This window comes from Dermacentor silvarum, chromosome 6, assembly GCF_013339745.2.
Source record: "Dermacentor silvarum isolate Dsil-2018 chromosome 6, BIME_Dsil_1.4, whole genome shotgun sequence".
NCBI classification, from domain to species: domain Eukaryota; kingdom Metazoa; phylum Arthropoda; class Arachnida; order Ixodida; family Ixodidae; genus Dermacentor; species Dermacentor silvarum.
The window spans coordinates 148947688-148966043 of NC_051159.1; the positions used below are offsets into that span (position 1 = coordinate 148947688).

The window sequence follows — 18356 nt, forward strand, 5'->3', positions numbered from 1 at the left end:
ACGCTTAGTTGACCCGCTTGGTTGTTGAATACACGAAGAAATCTGGATTGAGTGCAGATGGTCCAGCAAAATGCGGGTATATAGCCCTCACCTGACCGACAAGTTTCGGGTGGCGGGTGTCAGTGATGTCATACTGGCGGATGTCCCCGTGAATCCAGCAGACGAAGTACAGGTAGCGGTCGTCCAGGGATATGAGGATGTCCGTGATGACGGCTGCACGCACCAGTAACAGAAGCAGCTATCAGATACACCACTTCCAGACGAATTCACCACTCCGAGCCTTTGTTTCGTTTCGTATATACCGATAAGGTTTTGCACCGAGTGCAAGAATTGTCGCAGTGTAAGATGAGGTGCTTGCTCCCGAGAAAAAGAAACTGCCGCGGTTTGCGCCACTAGGGTAAGAAAACACGAGACTGGGACATTTGTCTAATAACTGGGAGAAAATATGAATTTCCTAAATTAATAGTGCACTGTTCGCGCCATTATGCTGCACTTATGCGCACGTACACGCGGTGTACGCTGACCAGTAAGCTCGCAGCTTCAGCTTGCAATTTTGAGTGCAGCAGATGGTTCAAAGTTGTAAGTGGTAGTTCTGCGTTTGGTATGGTAAGATCACTGCAACTACAGAAAGACTAATCGAGTGCGAATTTGGACGAAAGACGAAAAGTGTAAAAGCCAGAGTCGTCAGGTTGTTGCTAAACTTACGCGTAAGCAGTCAAGCAGTCCCAAACCTTTCATTTTGTCGGCTTCATCGATTCGCAATTCCAATCAAAATTTCGCTCCTTCCCACTTTCGTTTGTCGGTGAAACGAAAGGCCCTTGTTTCCGATTACTTCGAAAGACTTAACTCAGTTTCAGCCATCGACGCAGCGCTCCGCCAAAAACATGGAATAAAATAGGCGAAGCCAGGCGCGCTGCGAAACGCCCATTTGTCGACATCAGCACGAAGCAGCTGCTCTGTCTACCGGGAGTATTAAAAATCGCTCCGCCCTGGTCCAGCGACGGCGGCCAAATTTGGAATTTGCATATCAAGGCGCTCGCGTCCGGCTCGTGCTATCGGCGCTGGACAGCTGCTCTAGCCTCTCTGCGATCGTCGGCAACCTCTTATTAGCATATCGTGATAGGAGGCAGCGGCGCTCTTTCATCGTATACGTTTGCAATACCTTGCACTGGCACCTATCACTGCAGAATATAAAGACTGTTCGCCGCAGTTGATTCAAGTCCCATTGTTGCTCGCATTGCTAGATATGACTGGAATGTGCCGATTCCTTGCTCCACTTTCGTTGATTGTACTCTATCGAAAATATTGACGTAAAAAATTTAGACTGTTCTGGCCCAACTTCCTAGTTCAGCTGCATTCATCGGTTGTATCCCCGTATAATCTTTATGAACAGTGCCAACGGTAGCATCCTATTCGGAATGACTACGACCCTCGTGACTAAATATGAAATTCGCCATCCGAAATGGACGATAGCGGGAACATCAGTATCCTATATAAAGAAAAGAACTTATCCCCTGCATTTCGCCTAGTCGATGTTTTCCCAGTGCTCTGGACACGGTAATAGAATAGGAAGTTGCCCATGACTACGCTGGGGAAACAAATTATGCAGCACCAGCTGGCCCAACCTTCCTAAATTTCGCCCAAAACTGAAAATGTCCAATGGGTCTGAATCGTGTTATGGTGGACGTGAATGTCTCCGCAAACGCACATCCTGGAGACATCGCAAAATGTCGCCTTCTTACTTCGTTAGCAAACTTGTTATCATGAATCGAAGAAATTCTGCGCTCAGTTCGATTGGTCGCACGATTGATTAAATTTTAACGCCTCCAAAGAACACAGGGGCTATACGGACAAGTTTTCACCTATACACGATTTATTTTAACACCTATACCCGATATTCAGTGCAGGCGCATTTTTTGTATTGCGTCCCTATCGACAGGCGACCCCTGCGGCGGGGAATCGAACATAGCCACTCTGAGCCATCGCGGCGTGTATCAAACTTTTTGTAATGGGGAGAGTTTCTGGCCGCTGGGATTTACACAAACTAGCTTGAAGAGCTGAAAAACTCGGACACGCTTGTGACAAATGGCCGCGGTAGGATCTGATAAGCACATCGTTCCATTTTTCTGGCATCATTTTGGGTGCACAACCCAACGACGACGTCACTGTAGCTTCTATGTTTGAGTTATCTGCTGGCGCTCGCATTTCGTGCTGTAGGCAGAAATTTTATTAATAAACGCTCCTTCGCGAAACGGGGCATTTACTGTTCAGCTAAACAATCTGCTTCCTTACAACCGGGCATTTCGTCAAAATTACGGTCCCTAAAGGCCATTCGAATCAGTTTTCTCGTGGCGATAGGCGAGGATGGAACCGTCGCTCAAAGAGAGCTGAATATTCGGAAGACATTCCCTATAAGCATTTTTGACTGCGTGAAAAATATCTTGGTTTCGGGAAGCTTTGTGCCAGGTGCATTGTCATCAGAAGTGATGTTTCGATGCTCCAATGAACCGCACCATGTTCCATGTGCCTAGACTACAGAATGAAGCTACGAGTTGCGTATGGCGCGGGCTTGCTTAATTTATCGATTTACGTGGAGAGAAAGCCCGGTGTGAACGTCGAAAGAAAAAATATATATACCAACTTCGCCAACGGAAGAGTGAGAAAATAGCAGGCTTATTACTTCACCGCCAAATGACTGCCGGAAACAGCAGTAGAGGACGAGAATGAGGAGAAACATGACAGTAACAAAAGGCAGCAGTAGAAAGGCGTCGACGGTGACCAGGGAAATGCGCCGCTTCAACTAAACAGACCAGATAATGGAGAGTGCCTCGGCTTAGGCCAGTATCTTTTTTTTTAGATCTCTGGAACCTTTCGGGCGGTGTACATTCGCGTTTCTCATAGAGGACTATTAGGAGTGCCCTCGGCATCGTTATGGCGAGAGCACGGTTTCCCCAACAGCTTTCTCAGCACCTATGTGAATTCAGCAGCTTTTTTTTTTTTTCTGGTCGCTTATGTACTTGCCTCTCCATTAAAGTAAGGAATGATAGAAGCAGCTGGTGCTGTGTCCAGATGCCACCGTTCCCATTAGGCGTCGAAAATCAGGATAAACATGCGGAAGTTTCCGAAGTCTGCAAACTTGAGACAACATTCAGAAGTAGACGAGTAATGAGCATACATTCAACATTCTAAGTGAAAACGAACTGCCCTAAGAAAGACTCAACCACGAAAAAGAAAAGATGTTCGTCCTGTGAAAGGTTTGGTATGCCACTCCAGACGGAGCTTGAAATATGTGCAAAGCACAGGTATCGGACATTCTCGCGCGCACGCGAGCGCATACGACCGAAACGTTTTTCGGCAAATTGCCTGTGGCAATAAGAACGTCTCTAGGCGCATTCATTACAAGCAGTACGCAGGATCTTCTTGCCCACAGACCAAAGTATTTAAGGTCGCAGTTTATTGCCGCAACGAACTGAGGTAGCTTTGAGACCAGAAGTCGCTGCAGAAAGACCGCGTAGTCAAACAAGGCCGGAACCTTGAACATTCCGTAATTTGAGATAAGCTAGCCGACATTCAACAGATGTGCGCATCCACGTTTAGTGACAAGAGCAACGAGAAGTGTATCGAGTATCAGTTAACGCCAAAAGCGAAGCATAAAGCCCGCCCGATGAGCTCCAAGTCAGACATTTATAGGGAGTTTGAAAACTAGGCGGAAACACGACGCGATTTCGAAGATATCTTCCGCATTACAGCAACCAGACTTGCAAGGCGTTAACTGGAGTCTATACGCATGCCTACGCAGCTTGGGCGCGTGTGAGTATTAAGGATTCCTAATGTTTACGGCCAGTGAGCGCGACGTTGATCTTTTCTACGCCTTAAATACTCGTCGAAACGACATTCTTATATCGGCGGCTCTGCGCTATTCAATAACACATGGCAATGCAGCAAACGACTGACCCCGCACTAACGCTGACGCAACCACCGCCGTCAACTCGGGTGCGGAATGGCGCGCGTGCATGGTTGAGGTGAAACATTACGAAAAAACCAAGTTTGAAACACATTCACACAGGACAGGTGCTACTCGTACAGCGCCAATCTTGTTCACAGTAATCTGTGCCCACTGTATCAGTCCTACCCGTATGCGCGTCTGTGCGGTTTTCACGCTATTTCACATCTCGATCGCGTAGCACGAACTTGCCCAAGTTGAAGTACCTGATGGAGCGCGCACCCAGGGTATGAAATTAGGCGCGCCGTCTCTCCACCAGCGAAACGCACGTGATACACAAAGCATCGTTCTCGCTATGGCCACACTGCTTGGAGTGTTTATCCGTCAACCCCACGTGAGATCCCAGAACTAAATTTGCTGACCTTGGCTAGACTCGAACAGCTTGGTAGTGTTAGCTGCTTTGCCAAATGGTCCCAAGAGTGGTTACAAGAATTGGCCTTGCATACACCTTCAAGGCACTTGTCTCATTAGATGTAACAAATGCATAAGAAAACGGGATGAAAATGAACTGACGAGGAAGAATTAAGCACCAGTGCGCGGTAATGTGAGGGAACGTGGGTAATTTAAAGAGCACCACTGTGGTGCGCCTATGTTAGGGGTAAAAGAATCTTGCCTATTTACTTCAAAGATCGTCGTAAGCCTTTGAATGCTGTGCAAATCAATGGAGCTGCACCATCTAGATTAAACGAGGGTTTGCTCCGCAGATGACCGAGGTCATACTTGGAAAGAGCCAATCCGCTCAAACGGAGACGCTGACAAGAGGTTACGCTTGACACTTCCACATTCTCACTTTGTAATGAGAACGCCGACGTGCAAAAGTGACGCGAGAAAAAATGCAGGGTGAGGAAAGGCAGGGAGGTCAATGAGACGAGCGTCAGGTTCGCTATCCTACACTGGGAGTAAGGGAAAGGGGGAATAGAAAGAGGGAGAGTGAGCACCGAGTGCACGTGGGAGGATGCACTATAAGCGGTCTCTCAGGCCGGTGCACTTCTAGTACTGCACGAATCGCTTCTGCCAGTGACGGATGGGGCCACGGTCCGGGTATCGTACTCGGAGAAAGGTCTCGAGTCCAGTCGGTTTAAAGTTGCCTGGAGAGAGAGAGAGGCGTTGGACGTCGCCGAGAGAACAGATACACAACTGGTGCTCGATGGTTTAATCGCACCTACAGGAGTCGCACGTCGGGCTATCGGCCAATCCCATACGATAAAAGTAAACGTTCTGTTTTTTTTTTCTTTTTAAGTACTAAGGCCCTGTTCTGTATAAGCAATTAGAGAATCTAATTCGGTCCTTCACAGCATTTCAGCAATCTTCGCAAATGCTAAACTCTGAAAAATTATAGCCATAATCTAACCAGGAGATGCAGAAAGGTGTGCCGTTTTATATCAGACACATCTTTGAAACTTGAATAGTTTTTGTTGCCTGCTTAAAGTTTATGCTGAAGGACGTGCACGCGCGCGCACGCCAAGTGAGAAAAAAACGTTACGAATGACTTTACCTGGCATGTCTTCGAGAATCCAGCCCTTCACCTTCTTTGTTGGGATAGTGATGACTTTTTCAACACTCCAGGAACCTTCCTACAAAATCAGAAAATTGAACAGATTTTTTCTCGAGATGGATTGCAAAAGCAGGCAAGAAATTTTGTAGACACGCGCATGCACCATATAACTAGCACAACCCGCTGTAAACCTGCTCGTCGTCGTCAGTTCTCCAAAAGGGTGGAAGTAACTTTGCGAAGAAAAATACACAGCACTTCATATTCACTAAAAGGATGATAGAGTTGATGCACATGTTCGTTAGAAATGTCGATGCTCTACTAAACACGAACACAAAATAAACAAGCAGTATGCGCTCCAAGGGGAAAATAACCTAAAAGCTGCAACCCAGAAACAAAAATGTAGTTTCACCCGAAAGGCGACGCATCAATTGCGATAGCAACTCAGTAGAGAGCTACACGGAGTAAAGAGTTTTATCAGCTGTATAAACTTGGACATGCAGCAGCACCAGCAATGCGCAGAACTGTTGACGCCGTCGCCGTTTTGCCCGCGTTCGCAGCGAACGTGCGCGGCGTTGGTGACTATTGCCAGGGCCTCTGGGGGCGGCTCGGGGTTTTCGACGAGATCAGAACGGAAACTCGTCGAGCAGCGTCGGAATTCTTTACTGTTAGGGAGCATTCTTTTAGAGAAACTGAGGGGCTGGCAGCTTACAAAAAATGTGGTTGATCCCTCTTATATAGGAATCGGTATAGAACACGAAAGTGAAACGTGTCTTCACAGAAGTAGTGTAATGTTTATTGCACATTGATATATAATGTCTATTGGTGTTTTGTGGCTAAAGCGCCCTTAGGCGTTGATGCACCCACGCTGACGCCTGGTGGCACGTCTCCTCCATCACGACTACCAACGTCGATGACCATGAGCAACCGTCGTGCATATGGAAGCTGCACTACGCTGCACACGCTAGCACAACGCGAAAGACGAAGCACGTAACTGACACACTAATACAACGCGCAAGACAAAGCACGTAACTGAATCGTCACCGAGTCAAATCAGCGCGTCGTAATTGCAGCCTCCGCGATCAACTTCAGAAACATTTTCAGAGCTAATTGCGGAGGCCACGCTCCGCTGTGCTGAGTACGGTGAACGCCACTACCAACGCCACCTAGGTGGCGTTGGTAGTGCTTCTTGATGCCAGCGTCCCTTCGAATGCTGGCATCGAGGCGTCGTAGTGCTGAGACCACCGAAGCGTTCACTGTCGGTGCGCGTTAGTGTCATAATGCAGTACTTCTCTTTTCTGCTCGTAGGCGGCGGCACCGCCCCGAGCAAGAGCGCGGGTACACGGAGGAGTGTTAGATATATAAGGCGCGTCTGTGTAGCTCTCTGCAAATGCGTTTGTGGCGCAATGGGTTAAACGCTCGGCGATCTATCGTCGCGGACCGAGAGGTCGTGGGTTCGATTTCCAAATTTTGCACGTTTGTGGAACTTTTTCTTCTGGTTTCTTTCTTTGTATTATGTTCTATGACGTATTTCCGTGACGGAAATACGTCAGTGAAGTCTTGGTGGACCCCGGCATAAAACACTTTCGTGTTAAAAAAAATAGCGTAGCTTGCACTAGTGGCGCAAGGTTAAAGAAACAGCGGAGCTGATCGGCACTTAGCTGGTCCTGGCCTTACGGGTTATGCTTTTTCGGAATTTATTGATTATTGATCGATTGCCTATTGGTTGGCTATCGCTAGGTGAAGCGAGGTGCAGCTGTGCGCAGTGACGTCATCGCTAGGCGAGTTTTTGCGAACGCTACGCGGGGAATCGAAAAGCTTGAACAGCACCGCTGTTTAAACGTTATGTACTGCGTTTTATTTTCTCAAGTCGTTATTGTGCTTTATTCCCCGGGTGCAATCTCACTAAACGTGCTGCAGTTATATTTCAAGGAAAGTGCTGGCACGCCATCAATCAGAAGAGGCTTTAACGTAATGATCGGCGTGGTCAGCTCATACGTTCACGCTATAATCGAAAACCTGCATTCACAAGCACCGGGTTTCTGGCTGCCACGCGCCTCGATTGTAATCCTCTCGAATTATCGGCGCTTAGAATACCTAAGGAGAAAAGCGCGTACTTAAATTATAGATGCAGGATGAATGGGCTCTTGGGCGATTAATTGCTAAGCATGGGATCCGAGGGCCAGATAATCCTACACAGAAAGCACGAGTGCATGCCGTCTTGCAATCGTAAAAACGATCGACAGAAAAAGCTTCGTCGTCTGGGCTCACATATAACTTGTTTTTCTTGGCACTCATCCCTTTAGTAGCAATGTTTATTCAACTCGACAAAAGATATTCTTAGGATGGGCGTATATTCCAGTACATGACAAAAAAAAGTGCCCACAATGTCACCAAATGCAAAATATTCTGCCTAGCTTTTTATTTATTTATTTTTTTTTTGGGGGGGGGGGGAGAATTTGTCGGGAGGCTTCCATGGCATAAAAGCAAATTGTATAACAACTTGTAGTCTCAACGCATCAGATTGACATATGCAGAAAGCACATGCACCCTGGTCGTGTCCCAGTAGAAACTATCAGTCTACAACAGTCACGTCATCATCCACGAGAAAATTTTGAAGAAAATAGTTTAACACACAACTTGTTCCTACCCAGGGCGGTGCTTTAGTGCGATTCGAACGGCAGTTTCAGCTACAGCACACGGTGGCGAGAACCGCTGTGGGTGCCAAGTGAGACCCCTGCTTTTAGTGCTCGCGCTTCGTCGATATGTTGTGGCGCAGTTGCTGGATCGTCAGTTATCAAATTTGAAGGTCCTATCATAGAATGCCATCACGACGACATGGTGATCATTTCTTCTTGCAGGTGAAGGAGAGGCAAGGAGGTGCACCAGACGCGCGTCCAGTTGCTACCCTACACGGTGAAAAGGGGCTAAGCAATGCAAATAAAGGGGAGGGAAGCATTAGCAGTGAACACGCAAGGTCTCGGATCACGTCCACAGTCTAAGTAACCCCATATTACTAGTCGTTGATACTGCCCGGCCAACCCATAAAGAAACCCACAGTTCTTGCATGCACCTACAGTACGGCTGGTCGGTAGCTTCAAAACAACTGCGACGATCACCTGCCTACCTACACACCTCCACCCAACTAGAGGGATTAGGATGTTAACTAGAAGCAGGTCAGAGTGTCCGGTCTGCTACACTGCAGTGGAGAAGAAGTGGAAGAAGGGAAGAAGTGAAGTGCACACTACTGCGACCTCCATGGAAGCTCTGAGCAATACTTTGGAGAACCATTTATGCGCTTCGCTAGAGCTCTCTTCGCCAAGTCGGCGTTTTTGAATGGCATATTTTGTGCTAGAGGTAACCACACACAAAAAAGTAGAAACGTTAAAGACGACAGCTACCTTGTGTTTCTACCTTCTTGTCTTTCACACTTAGCATTCCGAGCATTCCTCCGGGTTTTAATCATTGTCCACACTATAGTTCATCCCGCTGCGGAAAGCTGGAGGGTTAAAGTTCAGTTCTGCTCCGCTATGCAAGAGCTTTAGGGCTGCATTGCACCCGCCGACAGAAATCGCGAAATTCACACCTGGTCCTTGAAGAACCTCCAGACAGTGCTTCCCAGAGCGCAGCCGACGTAGCCCTCGCTGGCTTCCGGATTATGCAGGAATCGCACCTCCAGGGGCATCAAGCCTTCGGGGCCCAGGTCTAAGCTCTTCTGAAGAACCACTCCCGGCCAGTCCCAGACATCAATATGAGTGCCATACTTTCCTGAGAAGAAACGATGCAGCAATACCGTGTCAACTCTGTTCAGCCCAGTAGAATGAGACAAGGCAGAGATGTTCAGAAATATACTGGACTGTACTTATCAATTAGGTCTGTGTCGTAGGCTATTTTTTACAGTTTTTGCACAATGATGTGGCAAACAAGGTAACCTTGAGGTCACTGAATTGACTTCCACATAAACGCCTGCATCCGCGCTGTAATTTTGGTTTGTATAGGAATGCATTGTATGTTGTAAAAAATAAAAAAATGATCGCCTGTCCGGACTGACGGACAGGCGTGCATTTATCTAAACCTTATCCAAACCTGCCATATGCTTCCTTTTGCCGAAGGAGACTTGGCCTGTGTATTCTCAAGCCGGGAAACTTAACGGAGAGCGGCACTGAACGGCGCAAGCAAGAGCAACCCTGTATTTCGTTAAAGTACAAAACTTGCGCACATCTAGGGAAGAAATGTTAGACGCACTTAGAGCACGGGCTTGTATGCCCATTTTCTATATAGTGGAGAAAGCCGACTCCACATCGTACATAGCAGCAACGCGACTTTCATAACGCATAATGAAGACGGAGATGCCCTTCCCGGAATTGTGGCACCGGTATCCTAATCACGCGGACTATTTGAAGTGAAACAAGCTGAGTCATGCGCAGGACCAACTCAAACATTTCGGGGCTGAGCAATGCACCAGTTCCCCGTCCTCACGCGCAGAAGGAAATGAGAACAATTTCTTCACTCCCTAGCAAAGTTGGTATCCTCGTACGCTAGAGCCTGTGTCCTACAAACTTGGCGCACGTCATTTTCGTGGACATCCTGCTAACCTTATCTAAACCTGCCATATGCTTCCTTTTACCGAAGGAGACTGCCTTTCTATTCCCTAGCCGGGGAACAGCGTCAGACGCTGCATTAGCTGCCTGCTCCCACATAGAAGCGACATGCTACGCCACTTTGAGCAATGTGCACGTACAGCGCGCCAACGCATCCCCCACACAGCACGACGAAACACACCAACACAACGATGACGCTGAGCTACCTTGAAGGCTTCGTCATTGTAGCCGAGAGTTTTTTTTTTTTTTTTTTTATGGCGCCCTTTGATCTTTTCATACATTGATCCCCTCCCAATAATGTCGACTACTAGATAATATTCTGGCTAACCGCTTAAGCTTTAATTTTTTTTCCGGAGAAAGCATACAAGCCTTGGCTGTGAGTGCAAATAAGTTATTGATAGTGGAGTCTGTGAAGGAAGAAATCACGTAATCCGCGAAAGTGCCACAAAACTCATCTCTGAGCTGGTTCCGCGTATAATAGCGCAGGTCTGCACTATGCCGTCAGTCAACCCAGTGCTCTGGGGAACGGTGACTCAAGATTCTTGCTGCGCACGAGGACGGGCGACACATAAGTGCATGCCAAAATTACGGAGAAGCGAGAAGCGAAATGCAGGGAGCTTAACCGAAAGATAAACATCCGGTCTACTACTTTACACCCTGCAGGCGAAAGGGGAGACAAAGATGGAAGGTAAAGCGGAGCACACGCACAGAAACTACGTGCGACGCAAGTTCTAAGTGGCTCTCCCTTATTCTGTAGTGGGCACGTCCTTTTCGCGCCTCCTTGCGGTGGCGTCAACACGCACTTAGTGTCGTGTTTGTCCGCCGTGCTTACTAACTTTATCCACAGTAAAAGAAAAAAAAACGTGAAAGCACAACTCAGCATGGAATGCGTGCCTCGCACAAGTTCGATCAAAAAGTTTTTTTTTTTTTTACCAAGCACGCGTTTCCGAGATTTTAGAGAGTAAAAGAACTCAATATTTCACTGCAAGCCGTACTCACCATCTTCCACGTCTTTCATGTCAAAGCCCTTCTTGAAGGCAGACGGGGCTCCCCACTGGCTGCTGATCATGACGTTGTGCCGAGGCTGGTACCAGTAGTCGTAGCCGAAGGCCGCACATTTGCACGGCGGCGCGCACACATTGCGAAGCGTCAGCGTACTGCCGTCAAGCACGAAGAAGCAGCCTGGGAAGGTTAGTGTTCAAGAAGAGACGAGTAACCAAACAAGGCGGCAACGTGGCGAGCTGGTTGAGATTCATGATGAAAAACGGCGCAGATGTCAGCTACACGCGCGCAGTGATGACGAAGCACTGACAAAGCAAGGATGATTAATGTGCAAGTAGGAAATATGACAGGCCGACTAGGCAGCGCGCAAACTGGTCAGGCCGTTGAGGTTCAAGAATGAATATTCAAGGAAGCTTGACTGAAGTGCAATAGGAGGAAGTTAAACGCGCATACCTTGTCGAAATATGCATAATAAATACCGTACGGAAGCCAATCTTGAAGTACGAAAGTACCAGCGACAAAGATGAAAGAGCAGAGAAACAAATCTCAACCGAGATGATAAATGTCGCTTTTCAGGCTCTTGGCTCGGCTTTTAGAGGCGATATGCGTGTGCTCGGGAAGTACGGGTTTCACCTTCCCAAAGTCAGGCGTCAAACATGGTCCCTGCAGTTATTTTCCACGATGTGCAAAACTTTTACATCTTATTCGGCGCTTTGACCCGATTAGTCTCCTGTCCATGTGTGGCTCGTAGGTGGGACGTGAAATACGAGGTGCTTTTTTGTTAGACTAAAGAATGTTTGCACTGAATGTGGGGGATAGCGTGTAATTGTAGTCGGAGGTGGATTACTCGAAGCAGCAGACAGTATCAAAATGCATAATAACCGAATTAACAAACGTATTGAACTCATTCGTCAATTGCAATAATTGCGTCAACTGATTATTAGCTGGCGAGTTGGCAAGGCATACATACTTAGAACGACGTTTTCGAACGATATTCACTAGGAACGATATGCGCCGTGATACGTGCGGTAGAAATGCACTATTGTTGCATTTTTTCTTAACAAACCGCCGTTTTACGCACTGAAGCACGAAAGTAACTGGGACGTTCATGTATATCGTCGCATACTTAGGAAAATAACGTCTCAATACTGGTGCCATCCTGAAAATTCGTTCCAAGCGGATACGTCTTGCGACCTCACCGACTACAATTAGTAACTTGCAATATGTGCGATAATGTAATTAGAGAAGTGACTAATGAATTTGTTAATCAGTTGATGATGCATTTCAATTTCTCGTGCAAATAGCGTCCGCCTACGAGTAATTTAGATCAATGACGAGTTATGCCATCTGCCATAGGTGATCTCTAAAAATCTGTACGACCTCAAAAAAAGAAAAAAAAAACACCAGGTATATAAGGCACCCATGTTCCTACCTTCAAGTTAAACGAAGTCAAACCGCGATGTATAACACCCGAAGCATGCCATCCTTGACACAGCACAACAGTAGTCCAGAACGAAAGGGTGCGATTCCACAGCGCCCCATGGTTAATGCGCAGGTCTTGCTACTTCTAGCCACAAAGCGGCTAAGCAATAACTGCATGCGAGCACGTCACCATGTGGTTCACAAACAATTCAGGACGTCCAATTTTATTAACGTCGCTGGCAAAAACAACGACTAGCCAGTGCCGATGTATGAATTTCCACGTCGAGTGGTTTGCAAACAAAGTTCTAATTCCATGTAAAAAAGGAGGTGGTTTAACGTAGGCGAATGCAGCCTAACGAGAATTACCAGTACTTTATATGCCCGAGCGTCGCCTACTAGCAGAGCTTAATAAACGCGAAATTTATGAGCATTCAGTTCAGTGCATTATTCAGAAGCGCCGCACGAGACAGGCGAACAAGAGGCGCACAGCGGGGTAAAAAGAATTTTTACGCACAATCTTACGCACAAGAATTCAGCGCGCAATATCGTGGCAGCCAGATCACTCTTCTGATGCAAAGCCTTTTCTTTTTCTTCTATTGTCTTACTTTTCTCGCGTAGACGCACACGGATGAAATATCTTAATACACTGAAATACTGGCGTTTCATTGGAATGGTATTACAAGTTCGAAGTGTTGTGCATGTCTGATGAGTTTGTTAAGTATGCGTGCCACGTACACTTCCATGAACCCATCCCTTCGTATATTATTCGTAGCCTCCTGAAATTCTCCGCAGTATAGCAATTATATTCCCCTTGCGTGCGCGCGCGAATTCACTAATCTGAAGGGACTGGTATTCGACATCGACACAGCGTAGACTAAGCATATCTTGAACCAGTTCAAATTTATTGCACTGTACATGCGTTGAGAACAATGTTTAGCGTTTTCGAAGCGAATTTGCGCTCACCTTTGGCGCTGCCGTCAGGATTTCCCATAGTGCTGATCATGACGTTGCCATCGGCAAGGCAGTGAGGAGTGTGAGGCGTAGCTAGACCAAGAGCGTGCATCTCTTCGGGTTCCACAACCTGCGCAAGAACTTTCGCTTTAGAAATTTCGTCGCAGCTGGCAGCTTCTCACAAGCTTTCCGCAACTGAGCGTACAAGTAACTGTAAAACGTCAAGTGCACTGCAGGAATCAAGGAGTGTGGCGGACAAGCTTGGAAAGAGGAGCATTGGACAGCACTCGTAGTAATACCACAGTAAGCGTGGCCATAGAGAGAGAGAGAGAGAGAGAGAGAGAGAATAAACATCTTTCTCTCTCTCTGGCCATAGAATAATCACAAGAAAACGAAGTACCTTCATTATGGTGTAGGCACTTGGCAAATTAGCGACATGGTCGGAACTTTGAAGAGTCGATAGGAACAGAAGACAGCGTGCTAGGCTTCTGCCGTTCGCCCCGATTACGAATCACGATATACTAGCCCAGGTTGTCATGTCACTTCATGGCGGGTTTATCTTTTGCCTTACCTATCTTATCAATGGAAATTTCAAGAGTTCCGCACTATCTGGAGAAGCAAAGTCGCTCGTTCTGATGGATGTAACCACAACTTACCCGGATAACTTAAGAATACAACGATGCATCTGTCAAAGCGCCCAACTCATCCAGTGAACAGTTACTGGCTTCTCTAACGGTAAGGCTACTAGCACTTTAGGCAGTAGATAAAACCTTTTAGCGGAGTTCGATCTCTTTAGCAATCAAAGAAAGTGCTGTCTGAGCGTTATTGAAAGAACTGGTAAGACTAAACGGTAAGGTATGTGACTAAGCGTGTAAAGCAGAACAAGCCGTGTGTGACAAACAGTGCCTTCCTACTTCTGCTTGAGTTATAATTCTTGCTACAGCAGTCGTAGCCTTTTGAGCAAGAACCAACATACTTTGAAAGATATGAATTAGCAAGTAGAAAGAAACGGAAAGAGATACCAGAGAGATGTCAAGGGGGGAAAAAAAAGGCCTACGATGTTTCCGAGAACACTTATCGTGCAGTTCAGCTGGTATAAGATCGTACACAGGCGGCTTCTTTATCCTGCGATGCGTGCTTTTTTTTTTCTCGTCCTCTTGAAACATGACGGTCTGAACAATGGGTGCCACACAATATTGGATTTGAGTAGTGCAAAAACGGTTGAAGATTGTGAGCTTGGCGAGTGAGCTAGTTCGCTCCCATCAGACCAATACCATGGTATTTTTTTTTTCTTATAGAGTTGGCCCTGTGAGAAACCTAAATGTAGGGCCAATAGCAGCTATCAAAACGTTTTCCAGCCTATCCGCCCACTCCCTAGACCAACATCTCAGCGTTTAATTGCAATGCCGGTGTCATGACAACTGTCACAAAGGTGGTTGAGCGTAGCAGACATTGTGAAACGGTGCTTATTTCTTCAAGGAGTGGGGGTTAAGCCTAGGTGAAAAGTCGAGCTTTAGTGTATTCTAGCAGATCTACATATTAAGATTGATATTAAGCACCCAAAGCAACTGTGGGGCAATGAGAGACTCCTCAGTAGAAGGTTCCGGATTAAATTTGACCACATGGCTTTCATTAACACTAATTCCAGACGCATCACATGCTGTGCTGTTGTAAAACCTCAGAACGCCTATTTAAGCACAGGAAAATAAACTCACTGTAAGCCGATTTACACCCTGAATGGTGCAAATCACTCTGCAACTCCCTTACACCCGTAAAGGGCGTTAGTTAAACAACAAAGTACCCTGAAGGGTGCAAATTCATTTACAGTGTGCATCTACTATAGTAGGATCTTTGAAACACAGTAGATCTTAAGTTGCGGATAGTTTAGCAGACCACGAATTAATTTCTGCACTAATTGAGTTATAAAACCAATAACATTTTGTACAGATATACTCCGCATTGGCAGAAATAAAGGTGAACAAGCTGTAATTATCTTGTAGGGGGAACGGCCTTTAGCATTACAGGGCTAACGTGCACCTCAACTACATCACCGTATTCTGCATCTCGTCCTCATCGAAATGTGGCCACCGTGACCAGAAAACGAACCAGCGACCTATTGCTCAGCAGCCAAACAGCATAGCAATTGAGCAACCGTGGCGGATGCATGCGAGGATAAATGAGCAAACTGCACCACGCTTCTAAAAGCACGCCTGTAACTAATCGAAAACCGAAATTAGTTTCGCTTAGACAGACGCACATTGACCTCACAGACGCACATTGACCTCACAGCCGCAGAATCCCAGCGAGAGTTCGACCATTTAAATGAAGCCGCAGCGCCGCGAAGCGGCCGAGCCGACAGATGACCTGTACAATCGGAAAAGCGATCGAGACCGGAGAGACAAATAGCAGCCTGGAAGTTGCAGCCGCTCGAGAAACTAGGACACCCGGTGCAAACCGTGCTGCTGAAGCCATTCAATGATTCGGGCTCACTGGCAGAAGCACTTGAAAAGATTTATGGACAGCCCAGTAATAAAGACACCCTTCTCTCCAGAAACGTTTTCCGACACACGCCCAAGGCGGCCTTCGCAGAAGGGAGAAAAACGTATACGGAGAGGAAAAGGTACCGTGCATTGATGGTTCCCAGAGAGTTGTATTTCCACAGTACGGTTCCGCGCGAAGTTTGGCTTTGCGACCCGTTTCGCGATTCATTGTAGCAGCTATACGAATTGAAAGGCCAATGTTTGTTTCTGGAAAGGTGGAAAGTTCCAAAACAAAAAGCACGTTAATTCACGCAAACATGCAATTTCCGCCCACTTTTTCAAAGCAGCAACTGCTTTCTCGAGTCATGTGTTTATAGCTCCCGATAATACAATTGTATGACAACGTAGTGGTAAAACATGACGCACCGACGGGTATGCGAAAGATGCCATAGCTCGGCCTGTAGCTCAGGCATAGCACGCGTTCAGAAGAAAGCCGCTTTCAACCAGCGGGTATCAGTAGCGGTGCAAGCATGATAGAAGTGCTCCACTTCTGAGCGAAAGATGTGTGGATGACGAGATAGAATTCTAGCTTTTTTCCCCCCCGAAATTGAAGGATCTAAAACGGCACTGATGAGCCTCCTTGGCTGCAGGGTGAGCAATAGATTGATTGATTGATCAAGCAAGCAAGCAAGCAAGCGCGTGATCCAATTTGGAATCGCAAAGCAATACTTTGGTTGTGAGACACCGTACTAGAGAAGTCTCGATAAATTTTGACCACCTGCGCTGGGATTTCTTAAAGTACATCTAAATCCAAGTATACGAGCGTTTTAGCTAGAATTGTCTCACCCAAACGGAGCGCCGACTCAGACAGTGCCACGTCTGTGTGCTCCTTGTGTCCCGCCTGGTATACAGCGCTGGTTTCATTTAGTCACAAGCGCTTTAGGATTTCGCCCATATCGAAATGAGGAACCGAACCTGCGACCTCCTGCTCACCATCAGATTGCATCACTTCGCCACCGCTGCGGTTGGGTGACTCACCCACCGTACACACCTTGAGCACTAGTACGCCAGCACTAGTACGCACCTTGAGCAGAGTGGGCTTCCTGATGTTGTGGCTGAGGTCTACGACGTATACGCGGTCGCTGTTCAGGCACGGCAGGATGAGCCGGTTGCGCCGCTTGTTGGGCTTGCCGTAGCAGCTGCTGCACGTGTTCCAGTTCATGTGGTGCAGCTCGTCTCCCTTGTGCGGCATCGACAGACGGTAGATGACCTGCGCACGCGACGTGAAAGCCAGCCTCTTGTTTGAGCACTTCCTGGTGAGCTTGCTGGAAGCCCATCACCAACGGTACTAAGGAGCTGTGCCGCGTACGACTACTAATCACCGAGATCTTTCAACGGTAAATTACGTACACGAGATGAGGTGCGTGGGTCGCAGCGAACAGGTGAATTTTATTTTTCTCGCTGGGAACTATAGCGTTGCGGATAAAACTGGAAAGGAAGGAGGACGAAAGAAAGGGAGCACGGGGGGAAAGGAGGGAAGGGATGGTAACCAGAAAAAATGTCTGGTTGGCTACGCTACGCTTGAGGACGGGAGAAGGGGAACTAGAGAGAAAGAAAGACGGTGAATTCGCGCGGAGGGCGCCACTAAGGCAAAGGCGTTCACGCAGGGCCAGTTGCCCTCAAGCAACAAAAGCTCGAAAGGTGAAACAAGAATACGGGCCTCGCTGAGCGTGGAAGTGAATTGATCGTTTAAAATAGTTTGCATATTTGCAGTGTGCATAAATATAGTTTGCAGCATGAGCGCTAAAGAGATCATTCCAGTCCTCCATTCGTGCCGTCTTCGGTGTGTGCATCAATATCCATCCACCCAATCTGTTTTATTAACTTTACTAGTTTCACGAGCCAAAACCACGATCTGTTGAGTAATTCCGTATAGCGGAAGGCTACATATGAATTTAGACCAGCTGGTGTTCCTTAACGTACGCCCAAAGCATGATACATGAGCGTGTTTTGCAATTCATGCGCACTAAAATGTGGTCGCAGCGGCTGGGAATCGAACACGTAACCCAGCGCTCAACAGCTCGAAGCCGTAGCCACTGAGCCACTGCGGCGGGTATAAGCATGATAAGCACCAGTCACTGACAGTCATGAAAGTTGGTCGAAGTGCGCCCTTAACAGTATCACCGTAATAATAACGCCACACCAACCACCTGACGTATACGGAACAGTGGCTAAGTAAGAATTCGGGTACGTTCTTCAGGTACTAAAATAAAGCAGCAGATCTGTGGGAATCTAATTTGCGCAGAGCTTACGCTGTCGCTCTTATTTCTAAACAAAAATTTTAAAGCAAAACTGGAACTTCATTTAAGTGAACGCGCTGAGTTCCTCGAAACCGGGAGCACGAA

At 47.1% G+C, this 18356-nt stretch overlaps 1 protein-coding gene across 1 annotated transcript in view; it reads right to left on the bottom strand.

Moving 5' to 3' along the window:
* LOC119456207 (methanethiol oxidase) overlaps positions 1-18356 on the bottom strand; it is a 51600-nt gene that overhangs the window by 20477 nt on the left and 12767 nt on the right. The window contains exons 3-8 of the mRNA XM_037717836.2: positions 17036-17221; positions 13484-13601; positions 11096-11278; positions 9082-9263; positions 5499-5577; positions 92-213 (exon numbers count right to left, since the gene is read on the bottom strand). Of these exons, the coding sequence (XP_037573764.1) occupies positions 92-213; positions 5499-5577; positions 9082-9263; positions 11096-11278; positions 13484-13601; positions 17036-17221 (870 nt within the window). The remainder of the gene's footprint in view (positions 1-91; positions 214-5498; positions 5578-9081; positions 9264-11095; positions 11279-13483; positions 13602-17035; positions 17222-18356) is intronic.